This window comes from Acanthopagrus latus, chromosome 11, assembly GCF_904848185.1.
Source record: "Acanthopagrus latus isolate v.2019 chromosome 11, fAcaLat1.1, whole genome shotgun sequence".
NCBI classification, from domain to species: Eukaryota; Metazoa; Chordata; class Actinopteri; order Spariformes; family Sparidae; genus Acanthopagrus; species Acanthopagrus latus.
The window spans coordinates 29787777-29804831 of NC_051049.1; the positions used below are offsets into that span (position 1 = coordinate 29787777).

The following is a 17055-nucleotide window of genomic DNA, read 5'->3' on the forward strand; positions in this document are numbered from 1 at the left end:
AATGTGATCCTCCTAAGAGAGTTGTGGGAGCTATAGTGGGTTTAAAAAAGGCCATACAGTTATCAGTGATTTCAATTGGGTCTGTACATAATTGTCCAATTATAGATTTAATAGAGGTTATATTTGCTAGTCTTTCGTTGGTTTTAAGTTGTAATGCCAGCAAGCGACTTGGTTGTGTACCTTGTAGATAATAATCTGCTTTTTGTGTAAGTATATGATTCAAGTCTTTAGTGAGTAACTCCCTCTTAAGCACCAGCTCAGGTTTAACATTCAGGGCCATTATGTTTTCTACCTCAGAGACGTCTTTTTCAAATTTCTGAAAATGCTGCAGTCTAGATTTGTTTAGATTGGAAGTGAACCCTATTGTAAAGTGACAACGTGCTGCACATTTTGGGGTAGAGATAATGGTTATTTTACCTGTCACTGCTCTGTGATCTGAGAGAGACATGGCAAGTAATTTGAGGTCTGAAATGTTAGCGCACAGCTGGGTAGAAACAAACATGTAGTCAATACGCAAGAGAGACTGATGTCGCGGAGAGAAACAGGTAAATTCTCTCACTGGGGGGTGTGACATTGGCCAGACATCCACAACCAAACATTTGCTAGCCCATTTCCGTAATGCGTTACAAGCTAGATGTTGTTCTCTTGATTCAGTTATCCTAGTTCTGTCCAAAGAGTGTGTCTGCATTAAATTCACCCCATTATAAGAGAATCTTCAGCTAGTTCGAGCATGGTATTCATAGAATTCAGTATCAAAAACATTTGGTGCATATACCAAGAGAAATGTTGTTTTGGACCCATTAATTAATGTTTTCCTAAAAACAAGTCTCTCTTCTGTATCGCTCCCAAATCTGTACATTGAAAAGTGCATTTGACAAGGATTATTACACCTTTTTTCTTTGTTTATGTCTGAAGAAGATGCAGTAACATGGTAAAATGTATTTTGCAATCTAGCACATCTTTTTCAAATAAATGCTTCTTGCAAAAAAGCCACCTCTACTTTTTTTCCTTCATAGTAAATTATTATTTGTTTTAGAGGGATGTTTAGGCCTCGCCCATTCCAAGATAGTAGTGAGATGCTAGTCATGGATATGTAGAAGTAACAGCAGGGCTACCAAAGTTTGCTCAATGACCAAAATATAATTGTTTAATAAAGAGAAATAAGGTCAGGCCCAGTCCCATGTTCATCTCTACCATGTCCCCCTTTCTCCTCTTGTTCCCAACCCTGTTCTCCTCCAAGAAAAGAGTCCCTAAAAAAACAAAATCACTACCCACCCACCCTAAAAATAACTGTGACTGTGAAAACACAGTCTGTGAATATGGGATGTTCACCTAAACCCCTCCCCTTAAATCGATCCCTTATCTGAGTGAAAAATTGTTCAACAGAAACAAACTAGGGCAAAACTGACACGTCTCAAGGCAGTAATATAATAAAGAAAAGAGAGAAAGAATGCAAAAGAGGCAAGGAAAAAGAGAGAGACAGAGACAAAAAAGGGCAAACAAATCAAGTATCCTTATATTAATCCAAATGCTCAGATCAATTATTGAATACCAGTCATCAAACATAAATGTATCTAATACTTTCCTATTCGGAAATGATCGACCAAAAATCACACAACATCACTTATCACTTGACACTGAAGTAAACAAACCTTGTGGATTCTCAAATCTTAAATCTAACAAAACAAGTAGAGAGAAAAGTCCTTCATCTGATGTAATCAAAAGCTGTTAAACTAGAAATCTGGGACTTTCAGAAAAGCTGTCTCTGTGCTATGACGCACTCTAAAACCTGACTTGAAACCCTCAAACTAATGTTACGTATAAAGTCACATAACTAGTGACTACTTTCTCAAGGATGTCAGACAGAAACAAAGATTAGAAACATGTCTATAGTTTGCTAACATCAAGACCAAGATCACCATCAAGATTAGGGTTAGAGTTAGGAAACTGTTTAATTACAGCTACTTTAAAGATCTATGGTATAAAGACTGTTGAAAGTATCAAATTGATCATACTGTAAATTACCAAATTATAGCCAGGTTTCAATTAACCGCCGTGTCCCCTTTAAACGGCGGGTGCTGGTGTATATTTTGGTAAATAACCGGCAGTTCCTGATAAATGTTGGGTCTAATTTATTTATTTTTTCTAAAAATCAAGGAAGAAGACGTGATGTGACATTTTACTTCTCTACCTTTTTCACGTATTGTGCTTGCTTTCTGTCAGTCAATATCACATTGATGATAACCATGGCTCCAGTGTAGCAAAAAAAAAAGTATGACATGCAGGGTTCTCCCCAGAAAGTCTTAGTGTAGCAGCGCACCGTCATCGGGGGGGTAGAGACGGTAGATCGGACGGGGCGGCAGAGGAAAGTTCGGGAGAAGCAGCCGCTAGACGTTTCTCTGTTGACCCCAAGAGAGTGAGAGATTGGCGAAAAAATCAAACTGAGCTTCAGCGTCTGTCCGAGGAGGACAGCAACAGGGCCAGGCTGCCTGGTGGAGGGAGGAAGAAGGCTAGTGAGGAGCTTGAGATAAACATGCAGGGTTGGCTTATGAGCAAACGGGCACACCACGAGAGAGTGTCCCGTAAAATGATCAGGGCCATGGAGAAACAAATGTGCGCCACCATGAGTGACAGCAGAGATGAGGAGTTTGCTGTGAGTGCTGGTCGGCTGAATCATTTCCTCCGCTGCAACAACTTCACTTGCAGAGGACGTACAACTACTGCCCAGTAGGATGCCAGAGAATTAACCGAGAAGCTGGCGAAGGTTGTGACATTTTCATCTCGGATTTTTGAGAGGAAGGAATTAAACGCCTGTCCCAAATTGCCGCCTGGTCCCAAATAAACGCCTGGTCTGTTAAGTGATTAAAACAAATAAACGCCCCGGCTATTATTTGGTATTTTACAGTATCTAGTATGGTCAGAGGTCTAATTGCGGGTATAATTTCTTTAAGCAGCCTATTTGGGATGTGGTCCAAGAGACACAATTTGGATTTTTTCGAGAGGCATTATGATTGAGTGACATTTGCAGCGAGCTTGCAGCACTATCAATGAGACAATCATTTGGTAGAGACTAAGTCATTTTGGAGTCCTCTATTGTATTGAGGCATGGCATTGAATTAAAGGCTGATTGAATCACTTCCTTAAATGTAGCTCCATCACTGGGAGCTGTTTAGCTCAGTTGGTAGAGCAGGCGTCCCATGTGCAGAGGCCTTGTCCTCACTGCAGTGGCCCCGGGTTTGAGTCCTGGCCAGGGGACAATTCACTGCATGTCACTCCCTCTCTCTCTCACCCTGTTTCCTGTTATATATTCAGCTGTGCTATCCATAAAGGCCAAAAAAAACTTGTAGCGACATCACTATGGGATAGACATATTGTGTTGGTTTTTTTTGTCCTGTGGCGTGCAGGCTAGTAATAGCAATTCAAAAGTCATTAAGTGTTGGTCCAATCAAAGAGGATTCTGTAGAAAGACTTTTACCATTTTCATTTCAATGCAATACTCAAAAGCAAGGTTGAAGGGATACTTGAAAGAGTGAGTGGGTTTATGTACACACTGACTCTGAGTCCAGTTGATCCTAGGAATGAGATATATGCAGCCCCAAGGCTGAAGTTGTTGTGGGTGCACACATACATATTAAAATCCAATAATAATCACCTTATCTGTTGTAAAGCAACATTGTGTAGTAATTCATATTTTACATGATTTGTATGAATGTATGACTTTGATATGCTACTTACACATCCTGTCAAAACAGGTTGGTTTGCCTAATGGTCAAAAACTAGTAAGTTGACAATGTGCTGATAGGAGCCATTAGCTCTTCCATCCACTAGGCGGATAGCCTAGTCCTGAGTTCTACTTGTGTTGCACAGTTACATTGCATAGACATACACAGAAGTAAGTGGTGTAGAATAAGTATGTATCGGACCTCTTGTTAAAATACATTAAATGGCTGAGCTGGCCGAGTTTTTTTCTCAGATGTTTTATTGAAAACATTACATGGTACCAGGAGTGGACCAGTTGCAGGAGTCATGGAAAGTGTGCAGTTGTGACGCTGTGAATTGGTCCAGGAATGTCAATGTAAATGGCGAACTTTCAAGCAGCGTTTCGTGCTGTACCTGCAGGCCCTCGGGCTAGATGCTAAACCAGATGTTGGAAGATAGCACTGCTTCTTACTGTCGCAGGACCTCAGGTTGTGGAAGTGTACAACACTTTTGTGTACACGGAGGGTGAGGATAAGGATAAGTTCGACAGAGTTGTACAGAGCTTTGATGAAGACTGTTTGCCTAAGAAAAATGAGACTTTTGAATGGTACGTGCTTCGGTCAAGCGTTCAACAGCCTGCAGAGAGCTTTGATGTTTTCTTGATGGACTTAAAGCTGAAAGCTCGAACTTGTAACTTTGGAGTGCTACAGGATTCGATGCTTCGTGATCAGATTGTGTTTGGGATTAAGGACATAAAAGTCCAAGGTTGTTGGGAGAGACTGAGTTAACTCTTGCTGGTGCTGTGAAAGTTTGCCACACTAGTGAACTAGCCCAGCAACATGCTAAAACATTCAGTGTAACGGTGAGGGATGCACAGAGCGCAGCAGTAGCTGTAGTGTCAACCTTGACACAGAAACCGAGAGCAGCTTATGCTAAATGGCAAAAGGGCACAGAGACTTCTGACTGTAAAAGGTGTGGCACCAGACATTCAGTAAAACAATGCCCGGCAAATGGAAAAGTCTGCAACAAGTGTAAAGGACTAAATCATTTTGCAAAGCAGGTAAAAAGAGCCAGAGTGAACATATACAGACGGTGGAAGAAACTGCTCTCTGTGATACATTGTTTATAGGCATGATGACACAGGAGGAATCAAAGATGGATAAGTCACAGACTTACACAGAGTGGAGCAGGACCCATGGGTAGAGGCACTGCATGTAAATGGAACTGTTGTCACTTTCAGAATAGACACGGGGGCAAAGCCTTACCTGGTGAATGAGCATGACATCAAGGCCATGAAAATAAGACCACATATTCACCCAAATCGCAAGCTGCTCACAGCTCACAATTGTTAGCCTATTCATACTACAGGCACATACAGACTTAAAGTAAGAGTCGAAAGAGCAGGAACTCAACCGAATGACGTCACTGAGAGTGACTGGTGGTTCACGTGTGTGCATGGATCCGAAAGATTTCAATGAGAACGTAAAGAGGGCGCACTACCAGATTCCAACCAGGGATGAGATCACAAGTGAAATGACAGGCGCAAGGTTTTTCAGTAAACTGGATGCATCACAGGGATTCTGGCAACTAAAGCTACATGAAGACAGCACTAAATACTGCACATTCAATACACCTTTTGGCCGTTACTCCTTTCAGAGGATGCCTTTTGGAATCTCCTCTGCTCCCAAGGTCTTTCACAGGACTATGGAGCCCATCACAGAGGGCATTAACAGGGTCCGGGTGTACGTAGATGACTTTGTGCTTTGGGGTTCCACCCTCGAGCAGCATGATGAAAGGCTCATGGAAGTACTGCAGTGGATCCAGAAATATGGACTAAAGCTGAACAGAGCTATCACCTTTCTGGAAGACAAGCTGTCTGGAGCAGGTGTTGAGCCAGACAAAGGGAAGGTGAAAGCAATATGGAGATGCCACGCCCCGAGGATAAAAAAGGTGTGTTGAGAGCACTGGGTATGATAAACTTCATCGGCAAATTCATCCCTAACCTGTCTTCAAAAACAGTGCACCTGAGGCAGTTGTTGCATGATGGATGTGAATTTAAGTGGTCTGACAGTCATGAAAAGGAGTGGTCACAGCTGAACTACACTCACTACAGAGCCAGTGTTGGTGTAGTATGACCCATCTAAAAAGACAAAAATACCCACAGACTCTTCAAAAATTGGGATTGGTGTGGTGTTACTGCAAGCTGAGGGAGAGCATTGGAGGCCAGTGGCCCATGCCTCAAGAACGATGACTACAGCTGAATGTCGATACGCTCAAATTGAGAGACTGTTTAGAACTTGTGTATGGCTTTGAGAAGTTCCACAGCTACGTATATGATCCACCAACATTTGTGGCAGAGACGGACCATAAGCCATTAATTGCCATAATAAAGAAAAACCTCAGTGAGATGTCGCCATGCGTCCGAAGGCTGATGATGAAGCTGTCAACAGTACTATAACATCAGAGCGGAGCTGAGTGTCATCAATGGAATTCTGCTCAGAAAGGCCAGAGTTGTCATTCCACTGGCAATGCAACCAGAGATGCTAAAAAGACTGCATGAAGGGCATCTAGGCATGGAAAAATGCAAGAGGTGGGCAAGAACAGCCATGTACTGCCCAGGGATGAATACAGACATTGACAGAATGGTCTCAAGTTGTGAAACTTGCCTAAGACACCAGGCAAAACGACCAAAAGAGCCCATGATAATAACAGACTTGCCAGAAGAACTGTGGTAGAAAGTTGGAATGGAATGGAAAAAAATACCTGCTGGTGATTTACTATCTATCAAACTATCCAGAGATGGCGCTGCATCCCAGCATGTCTGCTACATGTGTTATCAGACACATGAAGCATATATTTGACAGACATGGAATTCCTCAGATTGTGTACAGTGACAATGGACCTTACTCTAGTTGCAAGGAGTTTGAGGACTTTGCTGCGGAAAATGATTTCAGACATGGGACTTCAAGCCCCATTTTCACCCAGTCTAATAAGAACGGAAAAAGGAGTGCACATAGTCAAACAATTACTCAAGAAGGCACAAGACAGTGGCTCAGAACCCTATCTGGCTCTTTTAGTTTACAGAACCTCACCATTGGAACATTGTAAATCTCCAACAGGTCCTCAAGAAGTCTGGTTCCACTGACGAGACATGACACAGTGAGAGTGGAGGATTCCAACCTCTGGAGCAAAAAAGTTACTGTGCTTGAGGAAGTCAGTCCAAGACCATACTGCATTCAAACAGAGGATGGACAGATCCTGCGGAGGAATCGTAGGAGTTTGCTGAAAACACAAGAGATACTGCAACAGCGTGGTGAAGGAGTTGTTGCCACATCAGCTGACCCACCACCTTCTGCTACAGATAGCAGTGTATCAGCTGAGCAGGCCAATACATCACCTGTGCTTAGATGGTCTGCATGACGTGTTACTGCACCTGACAGACTAAACCTTTGATCAAGAAACTAACTGTACTGTTAGAAGGGAAAATGTCTTGTTTGTTGATTGTTAACAATGTGTTTGGCAGGATCAAGTTGTTCATGTTAGATTCTGGTTTAGCAGTCTGAATACTGGATAAATAATAGGTTTGTAAAGTTAACTTCTAAAGAAAGGGGGGATGTGGTGATAGGACCCAGTGGCCCTTCCATCCACTAGGTGGCAGCCTAGTCCCGAGTTCTACTGGTGTTGCACAGTTACATTGCATAGACATACACAGAAGTAAGCTGTGTAGAAGAAGTACATATCGGACCTGTTGTTAAAATACATTAAATATGGCTGAGCTGGTTGACAGAGAGTTTTCTCAGATGTTTTATTGAAAACATTACAGACAACTTTGCCAACACAGCAAACATCAAGCAAGTGCAACAACACGAGACACTTAATTTAGCAAGCCAGCTAATGTTATTTACTATTTAACAGCAACTTAACAAGCTCTCAGTCTGTCGTACTGTCGTTTATTTGGCAAAGCTGTGCAAGAGGACTAAAATAGGCAGTCTGAGACTGTCACTTGCCCTTTGCTCCGTTACTATCTTCATTTCTCTTATTCGCTTCCAACACCAATGTCCTCTTTGGTCTCTTGTGCCGCTTCTTGGTCGGTCGCTGTCTCTATTTCTCTTCTTAGTTTCCTCCTCTTCGGTCTCTTCACCTCTGTCATGATGTTCGTAGAGGCTGCAGAGTCCGGTTCCACTGCCCGCTCTCATGGCTCCACTTCTGGTGCACATCTTGGCCCCCATCTGAAAATACACGGTCTGGCCATGCTCCGAGCAGAGTTCGCCAGGCTTTCAGAGTGAACTATCTTGCAGCCACACTTCACAGCAGTTAACAAATTGCTTTCAGGAAACTCCATAAATTACTGATAGATGCGGTAGAGCAGCTGGAGGCCTTTAGAGGGAAAACTGCAGGACATTGTTTTGCATAAAATGTAATTTGGTTTCACCAAAATCAGTGATAGTTGGAGCTGAGTGTGATGTAAAGAATGCATGGCAACCCGCTCAAATAATTAACTGAGTGCAGAAACAAGCATAAAATGGCAGATTGGAGCTAATTACATTTAGGCTAATGTGGTCTTCATGACACAGCTAGGAACTTTGCCAGGAGCCAGGAGATTTGATGCTATCGGCTTTTGCAGCTCCATTGTTGTATCAACAGATGTTGACAGATTTTGTTAAAAGTATTTCCTCATGTAACTTTACAAATAACATGGAATTATAATAAAGATTATGAGACTGATGTTGTTTACGCAAACACCCTCAGCATACTCAGCCCCTGGGACCCCCCCTGCCAATCGCACCTCCTTCGTTGGAGTCACCCCTCGAGACCCAGGTGGACTCTACCAAGCCCAGGTTAGTCGGTTCATTTGACATTGTCAAGCTAAATTTAGGGGGGGATACACTTAACCCCTATAAAACCCAGACTATTGGAGGATAATGAGCCTTTTGCATCTGTTAAGAAAACCAATCAATCCCCACTTACTCATAGTGGTATGAGTCTGTAAGTTTTAATCGATCCATCTCTGGGACTGAAATAATAGGTCTAAGAGGTTAATAACTTGTTGTGTTAAAAAAGAATATTTTTGAACAAATTAGTTGTGACTCATTGCATCTCAGTCAAATGTTGTCCCTCTTTTGTGCTAAACTTGAATGACTAAATGTGATGTCATGTATCCCCTCTTGACATTTTAAGTAGGTCTTCTGTTTATGTTATGCTTTCTTCAGAAAATTAAGATTCTTATCTCCTCCATTGCTGTTTTTTTTTTCTGACACTCTTTATTGGTGTGTCTTACTATTTTACACCAAAATATTTATTATTCTATCTTCTTCATCGTCCTTTTTGACACTACTAGTCTTGAATGGAGATAAAATGTGTTAAAATTGCAGATAGAAACATGGTTCCATAGCTGAAATGAAACCTCTAACGCTTGATTTTATATTCATTTTTTTTTTTCTTCAGAATTTTAAAATGAATGGTTTCCTGTGGGAGTAGATACTCATTGACTTTCTATGAAGTTCACAAGCTTACCGTGGTGACATATTGCCTCAAGAGCTCCCCCTTCTGTTTCACAATGTGCTACTTAGTGAACTGTCCCCACTCCCAATAAGTGAACATTTTCAAACTGCACATAATTAAGTTCACATTCCTCTCTGTTTATCGCCAAGCTAATTATTTTGTTTTTGACACTGTAAGGGTAAAGAACACCTACTATGAACTTTGGGAAGATTTCAGTCTGTGTCATGGCAAAACACAGCACAGAGACTGCCCTGTTATCAATGACCTGACTCTGGTTACCTCAACATATGTACTTATACTCCTCAGTCTCACTGCTGCTTTTGACACAGTCTGTTATAGTCTTCTGCTGAGCCGTCTCTGTCACACACAGTCCTGGGAGCACATCACATTATAACATACTTCTCAAAATTAAGATGGGAATCTAATATCAGTCACTGTTAGAAATAAGATGGCTGTGTAGAAACTCACACTGACTCACGGAGTACTTTTACCAGATACATATATATATCTGCATCTGTCATCTGCATAAATCTGAATACCTGCTCCAAGACATGACTGTGGTAAGTCATTTATATTAAAACTAAAATGGAGCGGACCAAGAACAAAGTCCTGTGGGACTCCTATTGCCATAGGAATATTTCTTGTTGTTCAAATAAGTATGTACATCATCCTTATCTTTAACTTTATCCCAAAGCATGTTTTGTAGTTCACTCTCCAGAAGCTCACATTTTATAAACGATAATCCATAGGTTTTAGATGGACTGAGTCTTGAAATATGCTTTTTAGTCAACTTCTGGTAGATTTTGTAATACGGATAGCACTTTTAACAATTTGGTTGAAGTCAAATTTCGTCATTAACAAGTATTTTTTTTTATTGCTTTTTATCAGTCCAATTAATTTTAAAGTTGTCAAAAATGAAAACTTTGTTGTTGTTTGGCAATTGTTTTTTGTAGTTTCGTAGGAAGATAATATAACCCCATTATTTAAAAGTGCATTTAACCAGGTTTCACTGAGGCAGAGAAAGTCCAAATGTCCAAATATTAAGATGTGCACCAAATATGCCCCTCAGTTTAGTCTCTGGTTAATATGACCTTTGAATGATTAACAGCTGGGACTGGAATCAAGTCCTACATTTGCTCCAGCAGACTGTCCCGCAGTCGAGAAGTCCTGCATACTGATGTTCATCACTAACATCTGCCTCCCAGCCTCATGCCACACTGACTTCTGGCTCAACAGCTGAGCCCAGTGACTCTGGCCTGATCGCTGGTAGTATTTCCACCAGATGGGGCAGGCAATGGAGCTGGCTTCATTACAGGGAATGTAGGCGGAGTGCGGAGGGACCGGAGCATGCAAAATATAGTCGGAGCACAGAGCGGGTTTTAATCAAAAGGCCAGAGCAATGGTTCCATTTCGCTCCAGTTTCTTTCCGATACCGCTCTCCATGAGTCTGGGGCATGCACAAGTCCACACAGACTCACTTGTGCCTTCAAGGGTTAGCCTACATCAGAGGTCATTCGTTGAGAGATGGAGTTCGTAAAATATTTTGAAAAGCAAGCAGGCAGGTCATATAGGTGCAACCTCATGAATTGCTCCCTCTTTTAAATTTGAGCAAGCGTGGAGCAGTTTTACTGGAGCTGAATGAGATTTTAGGTGAGCGTAGAGTGGTCTTTGAGCGGAGCTGTCTGGTATAACTTTGAGCAATGGAGCGAAGCAGCGAACACCCACGTAAGCGGGGGAGCGGAATTTCTCGCCGCTCAGCTCCGCTCACATGCTCTGCTTCATCAGCTGTGTCAGTTTGCACAAGGGGACCTGGCTTTAGCTGAACACCACCCGCAGGGGTAAATGTTCAAATCCATTTTTCTGTTTTACTTTTAGAATTATGTCTGGTTGATTTTATAGTCTTAATGATTACACAACCATTATCAAGAATTGCCATGAAAATGATGTGGTATCCATGGCTGAATTTATATAAACAATGTTGAAACTGTTCCTGTTATCTCATTGTATGTATTTGATGGCTTTCGGTATAAACACATGACACCAGGAGGAACAATAATCCCCAACTAAACAAATATAGTACATGTGGGGCAGTTGTTTGGAGTCAGCCTGTCGCTCCGGAGCGCTCAGTCTTTGTTTATCACACTGGTGCCTTTTCACATCTTATTCTTTGTTTGGATGGCCAGATTAATGGTGTTGTTAGAAGACTGTTAACAAGGAAAGGCAGTACATGTAGCATGCGGCCAATCAAACCATGCTTATCTGTGGCTGCTTGACCCGTCTCCAACACCTCTCTATACCATCTGACTCTGCTTCATCGATTCTTTACAAGCATCTCATGTGCTTTAATGATGATGATTAAAAATATTATCCATCTATTATAGTAATATTATACTACATTTTTGGGTGTGGCATAGTATTAATTAGATAATACCGTACTTTCCTAGGAAAAGAGAAAGAAAGAGAGAGACAGAGGGAGAGACAGTGATAATAAAATAACTTAAAATTTAAAAGAAAAAGAATAAAGCACTTTTTGGACCAGTCAACAAAAAAAAAAAAAAACTGTTGCTTGCAGCTTAAATATTATGATAAAAAATGTCTTTCTAAACATTGCAAATTATTTCAACTTACGTTGTTTCCGAGCAAACCCATAACCAATGGCCACAGGGTTATTCAATTACAAGTCAGAGTACCAGTTAGAGAAAACATCTTCAAGTGACCAGACCATCATAACTGTCTAACTGGCATTACAGTTCTGTGCCATAAACTGCACAGTATAATTAAGGAGACAAGTAGGTTTAGTTGTATCAACATTTGTTTGTAGTCAACAACTGACTGTCAAATAGAATGAAATACAATTCTATATTTCAACAATATTGTCAATTTTCACATTGAACTGAACAGTGAACTGGGTTGCATTTTAAAATAAGTTACAGATCAGAAGCTTTTGAAAACTTTGCCTCTTGAAATAAAAAAATATTTTAGAAAATAAGACTATTTTGCTGTCAGTTTAACGCATTAATTAGATTAATTAATTACACTGCAAATTAACACGTCATAAAAATTAATGCAATTAATTCGAAGTGGCAATTCAATGCGCGAGCATTTTATATTTGGCCCACTGAATGACCCGTAGACTACTTGGCAGTGGCACGTCACAGTAGCACTAGCACCGAGGAACTTGTCCGGACATGTTCATCACTTCCCAGCTGCGTCGCAAATCAAAGCAGGGTGACAACAGACATGAGCCGTTTTTAGACAGAGCGCCAATTTGCCCGTCCTTTTGGCGGCTCAGTCCGCGGTTTTAGACAGAGGCTTTTCGGGGTTGGGGATCTGTTTTGGTCCACTTATTTCCACCTCGCCTGCTATCTAAAAACGAGGCAGAAATGTGCCAGCCTCTGAGTGAGATGGGCCGAGGTGTCGATGACCTGCACTGTTGTGCGACCCACAGCCAAGAAGTTTTAGAACCAAGAAACAGCTGATCACAGCAGTCAGTCCATCACTTCTTCCACAAACATTAAGATGAACAACTGGACAGCTGCTGAGATCCAGGAGATGCAGCGTCTCCTCGGTCTCTGTAGCTGTTTGGTTGTGTTAGCTTGTTGTTGTGTCGGCAAGCTGAGGACGGTCGCTACTTTCAAATTAAAAGCCCCCCGCTAAGAACCCAGTTCTAAATGGGGTGCAATGTAAAGCTCTTATTTTGAAGACAAATTCATGTAACTGTTCAAAGCCTTATACTTCTAATATTCATCTTGAATTGCCGTATTTAGTCAGCTTTGATATTCATTTTGAATTGCTGTATTGAGCCAGCCTTCCCAGCAACCATTTCGACGTCTATTTCATGTATAATCAACATCGGTCAGGCATCTTGATTCAACGTCTACCAGAGGTGCTGAAATGAAAGTTTGTCTGGCGTCGTTCTCATGATTGACGTCATTTCGACGACTAGTAGACTGCATCAATTTACATTGTTTCAAAGTCGAATTGACGACATTTCAACCTTTGTCAAAATACGCACGTAATGTATTGCATTTAAAAACAGGTTTACCTAAACTGAGTGTTTCAACTAGTGCCTACATAACTGGCATTACCACATCCATAAATTCTATGACAAGCACAGCTCTTGTGCTGTATACATGTGTAGTTCTCACTGTTCTAAGGTACAACTATTTGAATCAACTTCTCAATTTCAGCAAACATTCCTCAAACTGCATCAAGGTCAAAAGTCCAGTAGACAACAGCAAATTTCACTTTTGCCAACTTAAAATATCACAGGAATGGTGAACCTGGTTGAAACTTTGATAGTAAATAAACTCACCTGTGATAAAGTTAAAAATATCCGAGTGATGTCACCCATACTGTAAAATACAAGTAGTACACGGACTAATCTTAGGTAAAAAAAAAAAAAAAAGACAGCATTCAGGAACAGATACATGTATCGAATTATCTACATATTGAATACTTGAATAAAAAATGAACATGTTTAATGTAACAAATGTTGTATTCAATTAAAGTCCAGGGGGGTCTGCCCCTTGCCCCCACTCCTTGCTGGGGCATATTTCAGGTGGATCTGGATAACGCTTTCTATTTCTGCACCCGTGGCCTTCACGTTCCATCTCTTCACAGCAGCTGGAGAAAGGGCAGAAGAAAAAATTCAACATTTTTACAGAGCGCCTATTTAGATGTTAAATGCACCTTATAGATGGCAGGAACACTTTGTTTTGGGAGTTCAAAGAGTAATGAAAGAACCACTTCTCAGAGCCACACTGATGGTTCTTAATAAAGCCAGTAGGCATTAACAGTCTGGACTATGGTAGCCCAGCTGAGCCCTGGATAGCCACATGCAAATGAAGCCCATTCAGTCATTTCAGTTATATCAATCTTAGTTTCTTACACTTGATCACATGACACAGCTTTGTCACCTTAAAAGGCAGTTTGTCACGTTGTCCCCCTCCGTACATGTTGTATTTCGCTATGACTCCATTTGTCATGAGCCTGTAAGACAAAATTCCAAGTATTTTGTACATATAACAAAATAAAAACAGCACCAAGAGTTTGTCATTTACATCATCGGCTCAGTAATATAGGAAGTTTTGTGCTATAACTTTTACATTCAAATGTGTTTTTGTTCTACTCAATCTAAACTCCCTCTGCTGGCAAATTGGTAAATTCCTTTGATTTACCAGTGTTTCAAATGACACATCAAATTAAATTATATGGACAACAGTTGTTTTGGTGCATGTGTGTGATAGCTTGTCCTGATGGTGGTGCTGTTTTGGTTGTAAAGTCTGGGTTTTCGCAGGGCTTGGTCATTTGACCTGGAATTATTTTTGTCTTCAGTGGGTAGGGCTATGCGTGCTCTGTGGTGATGTTTTCCACCTGTCAGAAGTTCCTGGTGCTTGTGACTGATGCAGTGCTAAACCAGCAGAGACATACCTGTTCATGCACTTTGTAGTGCAATCCCTGAGGTTTTTGCCACTGACTCTGGACAGCAAGGTTATCTGTAATGATAGAACACGAATGCTTTACCTGAGACAATACTAGTGTGGTCCAAAAAACATAACATCATTCACACAGGTGCCTGGCTGTTCACATAGGGAGCACAATAGCACATTAGAGGGTTTTTTTTAAAGGACGATTCTATTTCATATAAAACATAAACCTCTCACAATAAAGCGAGTGAAATGAGGTAAATTGGACAAATAGTTATCAAAACAGGCCTATGCGAGGGACAGAGACACACAAATAGATTCCTTTAATATGTAGAGAGATAATTACATTGATTAATCTCTTCAGCCCTAGCTTCATTTTGAAGCAAACACACCTTGAGCGACATGCAAAAATTAAAATGATAGAGTAATGGGCCTCTGAAGTCAACAAAAAATGTAAAAATTTTAGTACGCCTAAAATAAAAAATGTGTTTCAGGATTAATAACTGCTTGTGGCTTCATCTGAGTATGTCAATGACATTATGGGGCTGTAGCCACACTATCAGTGAACACTTGCTTCAAATTTGAAGAAGATGGCACAAAGTATGACCATTCTACAGTTTTTAGTCCATGTAAAGATCCAGCTGAGCTCCATCTGGAGGCACCATATGAATATGATACTTTGAGACACTGAAGGACTTTTTTCTTTACATTCTGATATATTTAATTAGTAATAATATTCATACACTTTTAGCCATAAAAGGTGTTATTTCTCGGTGGACACATACTGCTCTGTCAGTCTGACAGGTGGCTGTGTGATAGAGCTGCACTGCTCGATGCTAGGCTCGGTTTAGCATCGATGCTAGGCTCGGTTTAGCTTCGATGCTAGGCTCGGCTTGGCGTCTGTTCCCGTACAAGTTATGTGATTACACAGACCCTATACCTACTGTAAATGGTTCAGAAGTAATTTAATGTTTTGTAAAACACGTTTTAGAGGGTTAAGGGACTGAAAACAGTACGAAGCCTAGTCAAACAGTGTTTGTCCTCGCCTCACGTAGCCTGTGAGCTAACTCTCATCGTTTCAGTCCCTCAGATAGACGTCAAATCAACCTGCCTGCCCAACGTTAATCAGACGTGAAATAAATGTCCCGACATGACTGGATATCTTCATCTCGACACAGCAGTAGGTAGAGGAAGTAATTCTCGACAGTGTTTTTTAAGTTGAATATGTTTTTTTTGAGATCGTATTCTCCCAATGTTATCATGTTGAAAAACAGTCGAATTAAACTCACAATGTGAAGCAACGTCGATTGGACATCTTTATCTAGACACAGGTTGAGAAAAAAGTTAAACCGCTCTAATATGCATATGTATAGAGGTCATATTTGCCCCTATGTTATTTTATGATGTTGAAAAACGGTTGAATTAAAGTCATGACGTGACGCGACGTTGATTGGACGTCTTCATCTAGACGCAGGTCGAGAAAATGTTTGCTGGATTAGCGTTCATTTTAAATTGAGAGTCTGCTTAAGTGCCTATTTGAGACACAGCCTTATTTTATTTCTGAATTTTATTTATTTTAGTATATTTTTATTGCATTTTTGAATAATGCACCTGGCCTAATTGGTTTGCTGGGATGTGCTTGACCATTTTCTTTTAAATTTCATTTATGAAACGCACTTCACCAAAAAAAATGTGGATTTCAAATATTCTCTTCTTAGTGTATTCAATTGATTACTCATGCAATACAATTTTGTAATGTCCTAGAATTCCAATTCTTTATTTGCGTACCTTTAGCAGATATGAGATTAAAATGTGATTTATTAGATTAATTAATTACTAATCCTGTAATTAATTTGATTATTTTTTTAATTGCCTGACAGCCCTATATTTTACAAAACACAAGTACTTTAGAGTAGATTTCCTTTTATTTACCCCTTCATCTCAACAGCTACATAGTCGTTCTTTCCCTCATACATCCCTCTCTCCCTATTTCTTGTGTCCTTTGAGAGAAGTGAGCTCTATACCTTTACGTGGCAGGATTTTATGTGGGCGGAAATGTTGTCAGGGCCCTCCTCACACACACGTTTACCTGGGATGATATTTTATATTAATAATGTTGATCATACAGAAAGTTGAATGTTCCCTGAAGACTAGAAAAGTACGATATAAAAACAATCCATTTACCATGAAATGTTCTCACTGGATTTTCTCTCTAAATATTGTTTGCAGCAAATAAGGGTTAATACAGTTCCCCTGATGGACTCAAGGGATTTGTCATAGAGAGCAGAGTAACCAATCAGCAGTCTTTACTAGCTAACCAAGGGCCAAGAGGGTATCTCACTTAGCTGTCAGTTATCGAGTGTGCTGTTGCCCTCCCTACCATAGCATTAGTCCTGTTCATGAGATGCACTGACCTTGATCAATG

At 40.7% G+C, this 17055-nt stretch overlaps 1 protein-coding gene across 7 annotated transcripts in view; it reads left to right on the plus strand.

Moving 5' to 3' along the window:
- The window catches only part of nfic (nuclear factor I/C), a 136154-nt gene that overhangs the window by 109607 nt on the left and 9492 nt on the right, over positions 1–17055 (plus strand). For 2 of the 7 annotated variants that reach the window (XM_037116021.1, XM_037116024.1), the window contains one exon: positions 8449–8537. The exons of 3 other annotated variants lie outside the window; for them this stretch is intronic. In XM_037116021.1, the coding sequence (XP_036971916.1) occupies positions 8449–8537 (89 nt within the window). Of the gene's footprint in view, positions 1–8448; positions 8538–15712; positions 15815–17055 lie in introns of those variants that run through there. 2 more of the 7 variants (XR_005077956.1, XM_037116022.1) reach the window with 2 other exon arrangements.